The sequence below is a fragment of the Aethalodelphis obliquidens genome, unplaced genomic scaffold (genome assembly GCF_003676395.1).
Source record: "Aethalodelphis obliquidens isolate GAN/ISIS:26980383/991018 unplaced genomic scaffold, ASM367639v1 scaffold111, whole genome shotgun sequence".
NCBI classification, from domain to species: Eukaryota; Metazoa; Chordata; class Mammalia; order Artiodactyla; family Delphinidae; genus Aethalodelphis; species Aethalodelphis obliquidens.
The window spans coordinates 2,517,331-2,535,807 of NW_020838055.1; the positions used below are offsets into that span (position 1 = coordinate 2,517,331).

Consider the following 18,477-nt stretch of genomic DNA (forward strand, 5'->3'; position numbering starts at 1 on the left):
GAGATGAGTCTTGGGTATATAAAGGCTTGGTGATAAAACATGGTCAAATTCTGGCTTTCAAAGAATGACGAAGGTGTGTCTTTATTCCTTAGCAATTGTCTGCTACTATTTTCCATTCTCAAGTGGACTTACATTTACGTTGGTGTCCTGTTACAGTGCTCAGCACTGTGAGTATCCCTTCACTGCTGCTTCTGAGCGGGCAAGCTGCTTCACTAAGAAAACATGGAGATCCAGAGGCTTTTACAGAGGGGAGGGGACAGAGTGGCTTATAGTTTGATTACACTATTGCTTTGCAACACGTACCAAGGAAGAGATCACACGGAACAAAAATTAATGTGTTTATTTCTCCCCAATGAGGTGACTGCTACCTGGATGACAAACAATGAGAAAAATCTAGTACAGAATAATTAGTAAAATCTGAGGATGACCCTGTCAGTGCCCTAGTCCAATTCAGAATTACAAACACAATCTCACTCAGGAATGCACATTCACCCACGGGAGAGAGTTGCATCAAGGAACTCAACCCCCCCACCCCGCCCCCATCACTGTGATATTTTATCAAGTTGGCAGATGAGGAACTTACATGAAGTCTTAGAAAGTTGAGTGTGCCCAGGTAAAAAGAAATGTACTTAAGAACCTGAAGACTTAAATTCTAGACTCAGTTGCCACTAGAATTCCTTGCCTCTGGGTTCTGCTTCTACTTATTCAGAACTCACAGAAATGTCACCTCCTCTGTAAAGTCTCCTAGACCCCTAACTCCTAAACTGAATCCTTAATGTTTACACAGAACTATACTTGTTCTACTTCTTCTTAGGATTTGGAAACTACACCATAATCTTCTCTGTATGTGCCTTTCCTGGAAGCTTCTAGAAGGCAGGAATAAGACCTGTCCACCTCTGCTATGCAGGTGCCCAGCACAGTGCTTGATACAGTGCTTAAGTAGGCTCTCAAAAAAGTTCTGCTCAAGGAGGAATGGACGGATTCCTTTCACGGACTTCTATCATTTGACCTGATCTCTCCCATCGTTAAACTCATGTAGACAGGTGCTGATTTCAAATGTCCTTTGGGCTGAAGGTTTTTAAGTTCCATTCCGTCTGAGTCTGAGGAAAGTGCATGGACTCCCATGTGTCTGGTCAGAAGGCGACCTCTCTTTTATCAGACTGTATAACAACTTGTCAAGCTTCCAAGGGCTCTGGCACAGCTTGCAGGTCTCTGATCTCAGCAGATGCACTGGCAGATGTTTCTGGTTTTGCCTTGTGCCTTGAGCTAGTACTCAACCTGTTCAGGGCCTTGGTTTTGATAAGCTCCACAACTGGTTTCTCTGCATTCTTTCAGTTACCAAGGCAACAAAGCTACTTTCCAGATTGACCAAATGTTCCCTGTTACTGTCTCCAGGAAACAATTTCTAATAAATTATCATTACAATGAAAGTCGATACGTCTACTGATTACAATGATGGATGACACTCTACTAATAAAAGCTGAAGACTGTGAAGCTGCAATCTAGTTTCTTACCTGGAAGAAAATGATGTTTGTTTATATATAAATATACATGTATGCAAAAACATTTCAAAACCATATTCTACTAAATCTTAGAAAAATTTCTTAGTACATGTTTAACTCAAGAAAATCGTGATTCTTCCTGATTAACTTTCAAAAGTTGGGAGGCAGACAGAATGAAAAAACTGAAGCTAGTAATCTGACTTATGTGACCCTTGATAAAGGTAATTCATTTACCAGGACCACAAAATGGAGGCCGCCCCCGTGGCTTGGCCCACAAATCTAAATCGAAGTCAGCCTGCACTTCACTGTCAAGGAAAGCACCTCACTGTCAAAGAAACCTAAAACACACCAACAGTCCTTCGAATCAGCTTCAGCTAGCTCACCTTGCCCTAGAAAATTGGACCTGTTAGCCTTATAAGGAAACCCCAGACCTCCTAGCCAGTCATGCCCTATTTCCCCCAGTTGCCGCTTATAACGCTCTATAAAACTCGCTCTTGCCCAGAATCCCTCGGTAAGAGCGGTCCACTGTTGTCCGCTGTACTCCCCTAATCCATGGATTGTTCTCCCTTAAGTAAAGGACATCACACTCATTACTAAATTGCATTATTTTTGTCATTTAACAGGCAAAAGCATTAAAATGCTTACAGATGAAAAGTCCCCCAAGAAGTACAACTTGGAAATTCCAGGCCTTTTGAGTACTGAGCCTAGCATAGCCTCCCTGAAAAAGATAAGAGATTCATGCAAGGAAACTAGGTAAAAGCCCAACTCCCTCCACCAATTACCTCCAGTGTAAAGTTTAAGATCCTCTGCTCATGGAGGTACACACGACTCTCAGGACCCTTGAAGAGCTTACCTTCTTTTCTCCCCAATCTTGTCTCAGAATGTTTCTCCCTGCTGCCCACATGATGTATATACCAGTCACACCCAAATGTTTGCTAGTCCTCAAATATTCCATGCACTTGCACTTCACTATGCCTCTGTGCAGTCTATCCCCTAGAATGCCTTACCCTGCTTATCAGCTCTTCAAACTTCCAGACCCATCAAATGTCACCTCCTCCAGTAAGCTTTCTTTTGCTCTCCTAAGAGGACTTACTTTCTGCTCTGTATTCCCATGGCATATAGCTCATCCTTCTATTACAGAACTTCTCTCACTAGAGTAAAATTATCTGTTTATGTGTTTATCTCCCCACTTTGGAATCCTTGAGGAGTAAAAGCTGTGGCTTCTTGATCTACCCTTAGAATGTGGGAATAATTTTACCTGGCGTTTGCTGAATGAATGAATGAACTAAATACTAAAAAATCCAAATCATGTTGAGTGTTCACTATCAGCAGAGCAATAGAAAACGTTTATATGACAATCAGCTTTTTGCCTAAACTTATACAAATTACATCGTTGCTGAACAGTTTAAAAACTAGCAATTTCAATCTGCTCACAGCTGAGATGACCTACGCAATGTCACAGGTAAAAATACGCATGGACGTCCCCTCTACTGTCCACTTCATATTTCAAAGGAGTAAAAATTTCTGCAACACCAAAAGTAAGAAGCAAGTTGCATTTGCTTTCTTAATCTTCCAGTGCTGTCAGCCAGAGGATAAAAGTGAGGGAGCGTGAGGGGAAGAAATTCCTTTTAAAGTAGAACAACCAATAATTGCTGGACTTGTTTCACAGAACATTTAGATGCTCTGGCTCAAATAAGGTGAACAGTAGCACAGAACTGTTTGAGGGTTAAGAGTTTAAGAGAGTGCTGAGCGTATAGTAAGTTTCAATAAACAATAACTGTTTTTAGTTACTGAACATATAGACTCTCCCAATAAATTTCATTAATATACAGCTAGTAAGAAGAAAACAAGCCAGAGAATGAGAGGGTAAGTGGGAAGAAAGCAATTAGGAAACTTCACAAATGGCACTACATTTAAGATGTGGCGCAGTGGGTAAGAATCCGCCTACCAATGCAGGGGACACGGGTTTGAGCCCTGGTCCGGGAAGATCCCACATGCCGCGGAACAACTAAGCCCAAGCACCGTAACTACGGAGCCTGCGCTCTACAGCCCACGCGACTAGAGCCCGAGCTCCACAACAAGAGAAGCCACCGCAATGAGAAGCCCACGCACCGCAACGAAGAGTAGCCCCTGCTTGCCCCAACTAGAAAAAGCCCGTGCGTAGCAATGAAGACCCAACGCAGCCAAAAATAAATAAATAAAATTTTTAAAAAAAGATATTACCAAATGGGCACTTCTCCAGTTGTAAGACTGTAGTGAGCTCTAAGATTACAAATGATTTTTTCATCTGCTGAGCATATTTTATTTATGTACAAGGGCCTTGAAACTGTTAGGATTTGAGGTTTATAAATTACTCCAAGTTTCACACCAAAAGAATTTCCCACCATAAACTGATATTCCCAGCTGTTGGAAGACTGTTGATGGGCTCAAGAAAACTGAAGAAAAAGAAATGAAGCCAGATAAAGGGAGAAATGGCTCTCACTATGGCAAAGGGAAGGGCCTATTTATGGAGACCCATGATAACTGTCCCTCTCACAGAACAACATGCCAAGTGCACTGCCACTCACAGCTCTCCTTGGCTTCCTTCCAGGGGAGCGACTACTATGGAGCCATCGCATATACCAGAGTCCAGTAAGGATCGCCCTTTCAACCTTGCTCTTCCCTGCACAAAATACACGGTCCCAAAAGAAGTCCTTTTCGGACAAGTTGAGCTCAGATTTCCTGAAGTATCTCAATGTTCCTTACTTAGAACAATATGCATAATATGTGAAGAAACCTTCTGCTAAAGTTTCCCTAAACTTTAGGCATGAAAAAATAACAGGAGAGGAACCATTAAGCTGAAAGAGACTTCAGCAGTATATTCACTTTCCCTACTTCCAAAGAAGATAAGCGTAGCAAAAGGTAACTCAATTATAATTTTAAAACTGTCATTAGACATCATATACAGTAAAGCTCTAAGCTGGGTGGTAGGGAGAACACAGGAATAAATCAAACACAGTCTCTGCCTAGAGAATAAAATGCTAGACAGACTTAAAAGACCTAGATTCTAATCCTAAATTAGCCTCTGATTAGTTTATGTCCTCATGATGTGTCTCCATTTTCCAACTAGAAAAGTGCTTAGTTATAGAGCTTGGATATTAAAATTTTAAAAATATAATTATTAATCATTGACCTTCATCTTTTCCTTTTTAAGAACCTAAAACTTCTGGAAGGTTCCTCTGAGGCAAGAATGAGGAAAGCATGGGCCTTAGAGTCAGAACGACTTGGGTTTAAATTCTATTTCTGCCACTTCACTATCAGTGTGACTTTAATATGGAGAGCCTCCATTTCCTCACGTGTAAAATGGAGAGAATCCTTCAAAGTTCTGTTGTGTGTGTGTGTGTGTGTGTGTGTGTGTGTACACGACTATCCACCTACCTATCTACAGACAACTAGACACTTAGTATTCACTCAATAGGTGGCAGATGCTATTATTTTTATGGACACCACTAATAATATCTTTACTGTCCGAACACTGAAAACCATGGGTAACACCATCCGACCACAGGAGAGTTAACATGAATGATTCGAAGTGAGGAACAAAAATAAAATTTACCAAGGCCAGGTCTATTACCAGGCATGCATGAAACATCAGAGCCCATATGAACCCATAAGGGGTTACCCTGCCTAGTTCCCTATCACAAATCCAGGCACTCCCCATTCCACTCAGTCCCCTGCCTCAGAGCCCAGGCTTGCCTAAAGCTCTGCATCTGCACATTCACCTGCTTTCTGAACATCTCTGAATAAGCATTATTAGAAACATACAAGATCTTGGGAATTCCCTGGCAGTCCAGTGGTTAGGACTCCACACTTTCACTGCTGAGGGCGGGGGTTCAATCCCTAGTCAGGCAACTAAGACCCCACAAGCCGTGAGGCCAAAGAAAAGAGAAGAAATATACAAGATCTGCACAAAGAAAGCACCAGTGAGGGACTAAGACACGTAAACCTGAACATGTGATGTTACTGAATATGGCATGTATTACATGTTGGACAGAAAAACTCAACATATGCAACAACTCTCCCTAGGGTAATCTATATTTAACGTGATTTCAAGAACAAGACTGACTGGATTTCCCCCCCCACAAACCTATGAGCCAACTGTCAAGTATATATGAAATAATAAACAAGCAAGAATAGTCAGGAAGACTCTGAAAGATAGGGTGACATGTGGGGCTAGACCTATTAGATATTAAAATATATTATTAAGCCACATTGTGTTACTTAGAGCATGACAAAGGTGGCATTTCAGAGGGAGACAGAATATACAAATGTAGTGAGACAACCAAGTAATCATATCGCATATTTCATAAACGAAATACACACACACACACACACACACACACACACACACACACACACACACAGAAACAAATAAGCAAATTCTAGACTGATCAAAGATTAAAAATGTGAAAAATTTAAAATATTTTTATGAACTCAGAGCAGGGATGGCTTTTATAAACTGGATAATAAAGGAAGTCATTTAAGAAGTAAAACACAAAATACATTTATACCAAGTAATAATTTTTTACCTATTAGACTGGCACACCTCAACAAAGAAGAAAAACCACACTAGTAGGAGAAAGTACAGGGGAACAGGTACTGGTCTATGCTCAGGGTGGGAGTATAGTTCTGGTGCAGCTCTGTGCCCCTATGAGGAACAATTTGGCAACAACTATCAAAAAGATAAACATATATTCTTCAAATCAGAGGTTCTAACCCAGAGCCCCTTTTTATTATACAGATGTATTTGTATAAGTATGTATGTACGTAAGTATGACATTCTGTATATACAAGATTAGTTTACGCACCTTGTTTCTAATAGAAAAAAAAAAGGAAAACATCTGAACATCCATCAATAAAGAAGTGGTAAAATACATTAGGGTATCTCCATACAGTGAAATACTATACAGCTATTTAAAAAGACTGAGGCCCCTTTCTTTGTACTGATTTGTAAAGAGCTCTAAAATAACTAGGTTTACAAATCAAGGTACACATCGGTATGCATGATATGTCTCACTTTTATAAAATCAGGAAATATATATATCATTGATTCTTTATGCGTAAATTGTCTGAAAGGAAGTGTAAGACATTGTTAACACTGGTTGCTGGAGAGGGAAACGTGGATGGGGGTTAACAGAGGGAGGCAGACTTACATTTTACTGCATATCCCGTTCTACCATGTGAATGTATTAACCTATTCAAAAGTTAATTTTTGAAAATTATAATTTTACCTACCAAAATAAAAAAAGTATAGATTGTTCTTAGGGAAGGGGTGTGATAGAATTTAGAGAAGATATTTTGTCCAACATACATCACTCCCTCCTCAGCCACTCTACAAGGCTACTCCTAACACATGTCGCTGAGGGTGGCCTGGTCAAGGTAGGAGCCCAAAAGTTCTACAGCACCTGGCTTGCCTCCTCAAGAATCACAATAAATCCTCTTCCTACATTTTTCAGTAATACTGAGCTAAAAGAGATGCCTAAGTTTCAGAAAACTTACATGTTATCCTTTAATTACCACTGAAACCAAAGAACTGGTCTAGAACCTGAAACTAATGAACTGGAGAGAGGGCTGGGAATCTTAATGAAAGCTGGAAAGCACTTTACATACAATATCATTTTCTGCCTTGGCAACAGGGTAGCTAATGGAAGATAAAAACGGAAAAGATCAGAATGTTTTATGCAAATAATAGCTTCTAGCATTCTCTACTCACACGACACACGTTCCTTACCGGGTACATATTCATGCATAGCACAAGCTTTACCCAAAACAAGTCCATACCATGCAGAACACCATCTCATGATGAAGCCTCTCCAAAAGCCTAACTGGCTACACCAAGGCCAACCAGTGTTTTTTCATTTCTGGAGTTAGTAGCTGCATCATGCAAGCTGGGAAACAGTGATTAAGTAATAGCATCATTTGTAGGCTGTGAACAGCCTCAAAGGCCATGATTAGATGTATACTTTTCAGGGGAAAAAAAACCCTTAACATTTCTAAATCTTAAAGGAATCATCATCTTCTCAGTCTCCTCTCAATTACTTCACTGATTAGAGGCAAAAAGGGCAAAATTATGAGGAATCCTATATGGGCAAGTTTTACAGACTTGCCCATGGATATGGACTATGTTTCATGGACATAGGCTATGTCCAAACTCTAACCCCTGTGAAACTGTGGGCCAATGGCTGTAAGCAACAAACTGCTAAAAGATAGAGCTGCATCACTGAGAGATCATTTCCCACTTCTAGAAACACAAATAAAGTCTGTGCTTACCAATCTGGGTGGAGGCTACCATAAGGGGTTCATTTTCATTCAATCCAAAAGCAATTTGGATATTTAGTCCCACCAGCACAAGTTACATATGTATACTGGAAAAAAAAAATCCCACACACACAGCTGGACATGAAATGTTTTCTTTCCTCTTGTGAATCCTTATACAAAATAATGATATGATTAAAATTTGGCTGTAAACTTTACACATAGGAGGCACACTTTTTTTTTTTTAAATTTAAGAATATCATGGATGGTGATAGACTTTCTGCTAAACAATTTATTGTTTGAAATTCAACTTCCCCTGAAAGTCAAGGTTCAGTGCTGGGTAAAAAGGCATGCAACCAAGTCACCAGCCTCCCAAGCTGGACACAAGGCATGCCTTCGCTGCAGAAAACACATAATTAGCAGTTACAGGTCTTCATGCCAACAAACCAATGGTTAACAAGAATGATTAGAGTCTGGATGGAACCAAAGCACAAGCTCTTTGCCTTTCTGATGCTGACCAAAAGCCACAAGCACACACATTTCCCCACGGCAGGTTCATACCACTGGACTTGAGTTGCTTGGATCGCTCTCGTTCCTGGACTGTAGATTTTGGTAAAAGTGGAGTGAGTCCTCGGGACTTGGTGGGTCTCATGTAGCCTTTCATGGGTTCTGCCGCTCTGCTTTTATCTTCCTTCTTCCCTTGTCCCAGTGCCTTCGGTTCAGATTTTTCTGTCATTTTCTCAGGTGCCTCTAAGATCTTGTCTTTGGGTTCTGGGAGTTGAAGAGCCTTGGAAGCAGTCACTACTAACTCATCTACCACCCTTGAAGGAGTCACTTCAACTTTGCCATCTAAGACACCTGACTGGAGTTCTGGTGGTGCCAAGGAAACACATGCCATTTCTCTGCTTTCAGAATCCAGACTGATTTCTTCCAATTTATCCTTTTCACTTTCTGGTGGCAAAAGAGTCGTATCTACCTCCTTATTCAAACTATCTGGGCCCTGGGAATCTCTATTTTCAGCACGTTGGTCCTCACAGAAACTGGGCTTTTGTGCTTTGTCTCCCATTAGGTCAAGAATTGGAACTGGAGCAGAACCTTCCTCAGACTCTTTCTGTTTGTTTACTGGACATGTTGGAAAATTACTGCTATCTGCACATGCTTCTAGGACTCTGACCCCACCTGCCAGGCTTTGTTCTTCTATGAGCACGCCAGAAAGAAGGTGGCCCCCTGCTGGCTCTGTGGTTTTCTCTACTGAGTGCTTTGATGCACCACTGGGCACTGACTCAGATTCTCCTATCACATGCCCTCCGTCTATCCCTGCTTCGTTTTTCATGGGACCAGCAAGCTCACCTTTATTCTGAAGACAGCTAACTCCATGGTTATTAACTGTTTCTATGGCTGCTGTCAGAGTTAGGGCAACTCCTCCTGTGCTTGTAGAGGGCATAACAGCACAGGGAGCCTTGGGTCTTTCTTCAACTGGGACTCCAACTTTGCTGCAATTATCTACCTCTAATAATTTGGAAATCTGGGCTGGAGCTGTCTCTTGCCTGCTTTCTGCCAAGGTGTCTGGAAATGAATCACTTTCCTTTACTACTTGAAAAGTAGAAGGGGGCAGTTTTTCACAGGCTGCTGATTCCTGAGCCTCTAGGGGGACTGTCTTATTCATCAATCCTGGTGGTGTTCTAGGGCAGGTAAATGTAGTATTTCTATTTTCATCCACATAGCCCATTCCTTCAATTCTGTGGTCCCCTATGGTTTCCATGGGAACATGTATTTTTGTTGCATCTATCTTATTCTCCAGAATGTGCTTCTCAGGGAAACTATTTTTAACCTTTTTGCTTTTTCCATCATTACTCCTTTTATTTGGTTTGTCAGCAACTGCAGTATGTCTCTTGGCCACATCTGTCTTATTCTCCTCAGACAGTACTGAAGGAACAAATCCTGCCCCCTGGATTTGGTCTTGGCAGCTCACATCTGTCACCTTGGTAGCTGGTTCAGTAACAGCAAAATCCTTGCCTGCGCTTGTTTTGTTCCTGCCAAGAGCCCCAAGCTTAGAAAAATTAACCTCAACATTTCTACCCTTTTGGTCAACTCCTTCCACTGTGGGTGTATCTGATATACGTGAGAACAAAGGGTCATGATCTATGGGGAAAGTAAGTTCTAATTCTCTGTTTTGATGGGGAGTACTACCAATATCCCCACGCTTCCCTACAAAAGGTGGGTTGAGGATTTCTTCCTTCCTCTCCATTCTAGCAGGCTGTGTGGAATAACTATTTTTAAACTTTTTGTTTTTGTCTTCACTGCCTCTTTTTGTAGGCTTTTCAGAAATCCAGGGAGCTGCCTCATGATCCATCCAAGGACATTTTTCCTCCTCGCTCTGGTTGCCGACACGCATGCCTATGGCTACAGCTCCTCTTTCTGTTCTAGCACCGGAAGTCTGAATCACGCCTGACCCATTTCCCAAAGGAATCAACGCCTGCAAGGTGCCTGCCACCCTCAGGTCAGTCATCTCCTTAGGGTCCCGCATCACCACTGCCTCAGTGAGCTCAGCCACGGTCCCTGGTTGCTCTGAAGAACCCAGCCCCAGCTCCCTGCTTTTATCCATTCTTTCCATTTTAGGCGCTGGCTCACTTGGCACAAGAACAATCGTGTCCTTGCTGTCCTTCTGGCTGTCCGCAAGCCACAGCAGCTCAGACCTTGCTCTCACCTTCCCAGAACTTGCTCTCATCTTCCCAGAACTTCCCTTTCCCTTCCTGCTTTTGCCATCACCTGCCATTCTCTTAAATGGTTCATTCCCTAGTCCAGGAACCTGAGCTAACACCGTGTCCTGTGGCTGCTCAGAAGCAAAGATGCTGTTCTCCTGTCTTTCCTTGGGAATACTTTCCTTTTTTAGTTCTTTAACCTCTTCAGCTCCCTCAGAAAACTCTTTCTGTTTGTCATTCTGCAGTTTAGTCATTTTACTTTCATCACTCCCTTCTTTTAGACTACTTACTAATGGATTACCTGCTGTCAAAGTGGGTATGGAATTAGGCAGTTCTTTTGCTGCTTTGGGTTTTGAAACTCTACCCTCAGCCCCTTGGTCCAAGACAGGAGAGCAACCCTCTTTGGGTCTGATCTCCAAAGGAATTTCTACTTTGTGTGAAAAAACTTCTGTCAGGGGTCCTTTCAGATTGAGGGAGCCTACTGTCTGGCTTTTATCCACAGGAGTCTCGAGGTAGGGTGCAGGCTGTGGTTTGCACTCATCTTGCTGCAGCAATTTCTTGTCTTGGCTCTGTGGTGCTGACTTGTTACCTCTCACCTCTGCCTCTACTCTCAGTTTGGGCTGAGAATTTACTGCAGTTTTCGGGGGTTCTTCCAAAGGACACAAAGGAATGCTGAGACCCTCGGAGGCAAAGTTCTCAGCTACCAGTTTGGCTGCCCTGGAATCAATTTCACATCCCTTTTTCAAGTTTTCTCTGGATACCAGCCCATGTTCTGTGCCCACAGTGGTAGGCTGGCTGGGGGGAACACCTGACTTTTGTGGGTCAGTGGCAGAGGGATGACCTTTAGGCTCATCTGCATTGTCATCATCCCAAGGTCCCCCAGCCCGGGGCTGAGAGTATCTCTTTTGCTTTGGTTTCTTCTTTTTTTTCTTCATCATCATCGGTGTTCTTTCTATATCCCAGGACTCCCTGCCAAGATCCCTCTGGGGTTCAAGGAAGTCACCATGAATAGTTTTCCTCTGGTTCCCAGGCTCACCACAGGAAGACGAACCAGAAACCCAACCCAACTCAGACAAAGGGCAGGGGCCCAGCCCAGGATCAAGAGTCTTCCGTGGAGAAGAGCCTCCCAGCAGCTCAGGAGGGACCCTGGCAAGTCTGGGCCGGGCAGGCCGGGCGGGCCGGGCGGACCTGCGATCACTGGGTCTGCACGCTTTTTTGGCTTTTGTGGGAAGGGTACCTGCAATACATGAAGTTGGCCAAAATTCCAAACAGAAAACCCCTTGTTATTGTTTCTTTAAGAAAATGTCCATTTAGTGACTCATTTAAGTAGTCTATTTTCACCAACCCACATACTGATTCATTTAGGAAAAGTTTTTTTCCAAAACATTTCTCACTCTTAACTGGGATTAGTAAATATTTAACAAAAATCAAAGATCATCATCTTGGGTAAAGACTTTTTTTTACAAAATGTATTTACAAAATATTCAAAACTTGATAAAAGAAATTCAAACAGCGATCTTCTAATCTGTATAATAAGCACCTACTGCCTATAAATCTCCTCTGATACTTATTTATATTTGTTATTATTTTTAATAGGTACATAATTCCCAGGATAGTAACAAGATGGTAAGCTCCTCTTTTTGGTGACATTGATTAACTGATTGAATGAAATATGTATGATTTTACAATTCTAAGAGTCTGTCACCAATATTATACTAATTACTTATCAGTATTATACCGATTACTTGTTAAACAGACCAGAAGGACAGAATTATACTACTTTTAAAAAAAAAAAGAAAGAGAAAAAGAAAAGATACTGAATTAGTATTTTGTCCAGAGAAAAAGTCACATTATTTCAGAACAAGAGCCTCCTACTTTGAAACACAAATGTGCTAGATTTCAATGTTCTGTCGCTAAAGGTACTTCCCAAAAGACAGAGATATATACATAATGCCAAGTATAGGATAATGAATTAAAACAATTAGGATGAGCACCCTTGGAAAAGTTTCAGGAAGTCACTTAGTCCAACCTCCTGCCTCTAAGTCAATGAATGCAGTATGGATCCAAGATCCTGGAAAGAGACCCGGTGAGAGCAGGTCTAGGACAACTCTTGGCAAGTTTGGTGCAATAAATGACCTCACAGAATATTAAAATATTCAAATAGTAACTTTTGTCCTTATCTTTATCCCTCCAATGTCCTCCAAATCCTACCCTTTACTTAATACCTCAGGCCAATTATTGTTTTTCCTGAAAAATTGCTAGGCTTTAGCAACCCACAGCATTTATAACATTTAACTTGGCAATTAATCAGCAGCTATTTGGTGCCATCTCTAATACTATTTAATTCAATTATTATATAAATCTTTGGTTTCAGAGTTCACGCCTGGGAACTTCTCTCACCATCCAGGCTAGAAAAGGACCAGGACCCAGGCCTAAGTATCTGTGTGCCTTAGCATGGTGTATACACAATAAGGACTTGAGAAATCTTTAATGATATGTTGAGTCACTAAAACAACATTTTTAAAAATCATACATTTATTTAGCTCCCACTTGGTGCCAGACAGTGTTCAAAGCAGTAGAGATTCCAAGTGTAGCAAATCTTGGTCCCTGCCCTGAAGTTCACGATCTCACCACAATCACAGAAAAGGAGGCAGAGAATCACTAAGTTGATAATCATGTGCACGTGCTTCTGGCTTACCATCAAAAATGTGTAAAGCTCACTGAAATCTGTTTAAGAAAGAGAGCTGACTTCGTAAACGGTCCTGCTGATCACCACCTTATAACCAGGAACAATGTCTTCCACCATCTCCCCATCTTTCCCAGTTTAAGCGTTTTCAAACAGGCCACTTTGTTTTCCTGACATACCTGAGGTCTCTGAAGGAAGTTCAGAAGGTTGACTACTGAATGGTTTCTTTTGCTCTAGTTCCTCTGACACAGAATCCTCATCTGTTGGCAAGTTGTGCTTTTGGCCCATGGCTGTGACTGCTTCTAAAGGTAAAAGTAAAAACCACACAGGTTTCAGAGAAGCACCATTTCAGCTACTTCTCCACCTTCCAGAAATTGGAAATGGACACAGTTTTTGAGGAATGAGGGACGCTCCTATTAGGGCAGGAGAGAAATGGAGTGGCAGTTGGAAGGGGGAGGAAAGGGGGAGTTGGGAGGGTTGGGTTTTTTTTAAAAAAGAAGGGAAAAATAACAAATGTTTTTACAGTGGTGGGAATGATCCAATGTAAAGGGGGAAAAACATGGTGCGAGGCAAGAAAAGAGAATGGCCAGGGCAATGTGTGTAAGTAGACAAGAGAAGACAGGATCTAGTGCAAGACAAAGATGCTGCCCCTCATGACTAGGAGCAGGGACTGTTTGCTGATGGCAACAGCAGGGAAGGCAGAGTCTATGGATAAAGATACAAGTAGTTAGGTAGACGAGTGAGTGGAAGTTTGTGAATGTTCTCTTTTATTGCTTCAATCATCTATAAGAAAAACAGGAAGATGAGCAGAGAACAAGGATGGAGAAGGTGTTGGCGGTTGGAGGAGGGCAAAGGTGAGAAAGAACTGTTCAGGGGAGCAGGAATGTGTTTAGACTTGCGAAGTACAGTGTGACTGTCTTTATTTTACCTGGCATGACGTTTGTCCCTTACCCTTCTGGAGGCTACACCCTTGTACACAAATACTGCAAGTAAGCATAAGCCCATACCTGCTGATATCATGAGAGGAGGTACAGCTGACTGTCCTTCATCCTGGAGAGATTCTAACTGGGAATCCTCACTTGTTTCTTCCTGTGTCCATGCAGTTTCCATGTCCTTAACAGGAACTGGTGCCACCTCTGCTTCTGAGGATGCTGCAACATCCTTGGCTGGAGCCACATTGTTGGCCAGGGTCACCTCCGTTTGTAGGGGTAGAGCCACATTCTTGCCCAGGGCCATCTCTGTTTCTGGAGATGAAACCACGTCCTTGCCCAGGACCACCTCTGTTTCTTGAGGTGGAGCCACGTCCTTGCTGAGGGCCATCTCTACTTCTGGGGGTGGAGTCATGTCCTTGACTGGGGTGACTTCTGTTTCTGGAGGTGCAGCCATGTCCTTGACTAGGGCCACCTCTGTTTCTGGGGGTAGTACCATATCCCCAGTCAGGGCCACCTCTGTTTCTGAGGACAAGGCTACCTCCTTAGCTGAGGATATTTCTGTGGATGACACAACGTCCTCATCCAGTGGCACCTCTATTTCTGAAAGTGATGCTACACCCTTGGGTGGGGCCGCCTCTCGGTCTGTAGGTGGTACCATACCCTCAGCTGGGGCCAAATCCATTTTTACAGGTGGTGTCCTCTCTGCTTCTTTGAATAGTAGTATGTCCTTGGCTGGGGTTACCTCTGTTTCTGTGGGCAGTACCATGTCCTTGGCCAAAGACACATCTGTTTCTGTGGGCAATACATTGTCCTTAACTGGGGTTGCCTCTGTTTCTAGGGGTAGTACCACGTCCTTGACTAAGGCCATATCTGGTTCGATGGATGATTCCATGTCCTTGGCCAGGGCCACATCTGGTTCGGTAGGTGGTTCCATGTCTTTAGCCAAGGCCACCTCTGTTTCTGTGGCTGGCGCCACATCCTTGGCCAGGACCATCTCTGATTCTCGAGATGGTGCCATGTTAGCAGCCTTCAGTCCCATCACCATTTCCATTGCTTTTGTTGGTGCTCTCTCTTCTGCTGATGCCATTTCTACCTCCTTAGCAGGCTCTAAGGGAAATAAATTGGACATTTAGGATCCATCATTGTCTGCTCATAGCTCTTCATTCAAAATTTACTTTCTTAGGGCACAAGAGTATCTAGCTTTTGTGACCATAACATCCTAAACATAACTAAAAAGCTGTCCACTTAATGCCTTTGTGCCTACTCTTCGACAGTCCTAATACTTAGAAGAATAGAATACTGGCAGAACAAAGAGTGGAGGAGGAAAGGCAAAGGAGAGAAAAAAACACAGGTCCAAAAAAATCAACACAGGTACACAATTAGTGTCAGAAAGGGAACCTGTGGGACATCAAGAAAACCCCCCAGAGTTCTAAATCTGCCCTGAATTACAGAGGGATTGTCTTTGCCCACTGGCCCTAAGTGTTGTATTTCAACTACAACTTAATTCCTCCAGCTTTGAAATCAGTAATTTAAATTTAAAAACATCTGTGACAGTTGTGAAAATTTTACCTAACTATACTGCTGCACAAGGCTCAAAAATGTTTGATGCTTTATATTGATTATTGATACTGTAACTATTAAGTGATAAACAGGGATCCTAACAATGTACCTGCTGTAGGCTGCAGAGGCTGTGTAATGGCCTCAGGGGAAATGAAGGATTCTGAATGTGGAGGGTTTGGAGCTTCCACAGGCCACCCCTGAGGAACAACAGCTGCAGGAGCAAATGTGTCACAGGGAAACACACCTAATATTGAAACACAAATACATTTTTCAGACTCAGTCAACACTGGGGAAAAAAGACATTTGATATTTAAAACCAGCTTTATATATTGCCATAAAGACACAGGCCAAAAGGACCAACAAGAAACAAAGCAAGAAAGTTTTAAAGTAAAAACCGCTGACATTCTCCAGGTTTTGGCTAATTGTTAGGCTGCTGCCCTGCTGATTGACACTGACTGGCCACCTTCTACAATGTTTTACAAAGATTCAAAAACACCAAAGAATAGGGAGGGTGGGAGGGAGACGCAAGAGGGAGGAGATATGGGGATATATGTATTTGTATAGCTGATTCACTTTGTTATAAAGCAGAAACTAACACACCATTGTAAAGCAATTATACTTCAATAAAGATATTAAAAAAAAAAATAAATAAAAAACAGCAAAGGACGAGTTCTTGCTCCTACATCACAACCAACAGAACGCAACATACAGTAAGGGACAGTGAATCAATTCCTCATCTGTACAGTGAGATTAACATACAACCCTTTCCAACATTAGAAGACACTTTTGTGAAAATGCTTTGTAAATTATTAAGAACTAGACAGATGTAAAAGCATTATTATTATGCTGTCCTCTGCCAGACCTAATATCACATGGGATTTAGTATCGCCTGGTCCTTGCCATCAAGATTATTACAATTTAGCTAGAGAGGCAAGATAGACATATATCAAATAAAGTAAACTGTGTAGTATGGACTAAATGCTATAAGAATTTCAAAAGAACCATGAGACCAGCACAGTCACAGAAGGCTTCAGAGGAGAAGCAAGAGCAGGAAGAGAGGGGAGAGTAGTCAATTTCAAGGATGGAGAGCTCACTGAGCAAAGAAAAGAACGAGGATGCCAACAGGACAAGAATGTTTCTGGGACTATGAGATTAGTCTGATTCAAACAGATCTTGTATACCAGAGAGGGAAAATGGGATTAGAACAAACAGTAGACGAAAAAATCCAGAAAACCAGAGAATTTAGAGAAAAAAAGTGTGTGGGGGGGAGCTGTCTTAAGGTATTAATCATAAAAATGAGACATGAATACAGAACAGGGAGTCAGATGATCAGGTATATTCAGAATTAATTTTAAAGGAGAGCAGGAAGTCTGATAGGCGACCACTGAGGTGGTCTAGGTATGAAGTGATAGGGGCTTGCATGGCGTAAAGCAGAGGGAGCAGAAAGGAAGAGAAGAAAGATGCTGTAAAGAAAGAAGTCAATGCAACTAAGTGACTGCCTAGGTAGTGAGCTGAAAAAACAGGAGTCAAAGCCAAAATCAAATCAGGAGACTAGATGGATTGCATCAAAGTCAACTCATTTAACATCCTTCTTGCAAGAGATCATCAGGCCAAAGAAAAGCATAAGTGAAACATACAACTACTAGCCAGGATCTTTACAAATACAAAATTATAAGCATTATTTGAAGTGGGACTTACTGATGATGGGTACTGAAGGAAACCAGAACATGTTACCCCAAAATATGCCCCTTTGACATAAAAATTTTGAGCTGAGGGCAATTAAGCAAACAACAAATTGAGAAAAAGCTCCTCCCTTTCTGCCTGAAGGCAGGATATAAATTTTCCTTTCACTGGCAAGAGACACTTATCAGGCCAGAGAGGGCACCAAAAGAATATGCAAACAAACCTGACTCCATTAGTTCCCTCTCATATACTTACCTTCCCGAAGTATGACTCTTGGAAGTGTAAAACTGCTTTCCTTTATCCTGTCATTTCTCTACAAATTTAATATTCTTTGTTGAGGATGCTACACAAACTGAATTTCTTTCTTTTTTAAAATAAATTTATTTATTTTGTTTTTTTGTTTATATATTTTTGACTGTGTTGGGTCTTCGTTGCTGCACGCGGACTTTCTCTAGTTGCAGCGAGCAGGGGCTACTCTTTGTTGAGGTGCGCCCGTTTTCCTTGCGAAGCATGAGCTCTAGGCACATGGGCTTCGGTAGTTCTGCCACGCGGGCTCAGTAGTTGTGGCTCACAGGCTCTAGAGCGCAGGGTCAGTGATTGTGGTGCAAGGGCTTAGCTGCTCTGCAGCATGTGGGGTCTTCCCAGACCAGGGCTTGAACCCATGTGCCCTGCATTGGCAGGTGGATTCTCAACCACTGTGCCACCAGGGAAGTCCCAAACTGAATTTCTAAGCTACACCTTTGAGTTACTTTCCTCCCATGTGATGTATGTTGCATGCGTTAATAAACTATTTGTTTTTTTCTTATTAACCTGTCTATAGAGTCTCAACTGAACACCAAAGATGGGTAGAAGTAAAGTTTTGCCTGCCCTACAGTACCTTGGCCACATTCATGTTAAGTTATACAAAACCAGGAATGAGGAAACTACTAATTGATAACTAAGATCTGTTTAACGTTTAGTTTACCATGTACCAGAAACTATGCGAAGTACTTTTACATAAATTTTATTTCATCAACACCACATCTTTAAGGTAAGAACAAGTGGTGGCCCCATTTTATAAAGAAACCAAAGTTTAGGGAGGACATAACTTGCAGAAGGCCATGAACTAATAAAAATGT

The 18,477-nt window shown here is 42.0% G+C and overlaps 1 protein-coding gene and 1 long non-coding RNA gene across 12 annotated transcripts in view; both read right to left on the reverse strand.

The window, feature by feature from the left end:
- MAP4 (microtubule associated protein 4) overlaps positions 1-18,477 on the reverse strand; it is a 170,612-nt gene that overhangs the window by 33,670 nt on the left and 118,465 nt on the right. For 6 of the 11 annotated variants that reach the window (XR_003430893.1, XM_027097067.1, XM_027097068.1 and 3 more), the window contains exons 6-9: positions 15,786-15,920; positions 14,192-15,223; positions 13,364-13,486; positions 8,358-11,735 (exon numbers count right to left, since the gene is read on the reverse strand). Coding sequence is in view for 10 of the 11 variants with exons in the window: in XM_027097067.1 (XP_026952868.1) it covers positions 8,358-11,735; positions 13,364-13,486; positions 14,192-15,223; positions 15,786-15,920 (4,668 nt within the window). In the remaining variant the exon portion in view is untranslated. The remainder of the gene's footprint in view (positions 1-8,357; positions 11,736-13,363; positions 13,487-14,191; positions 15,224-15,785; positions 15,921-18,477) is intronic. The other 5 variants (XM_027097072.1, XM_027097070.1, XM_027097073.1 and 2 more) reach the window with 3 other exon arrangements.
- LOC113615063 (uncharacterized) lies at positions 326-3,497 on the reverse strand. The gene is made up of 2 exons (XR_003430895.1): positions 2,148-3,497; positions 326-1,514 (listed from the first exon to the last, which is right to left on the reverse strand). It is a non-coding gene; the product is annotated as an uncharacterized LOC113615063 (long non-coding RNA).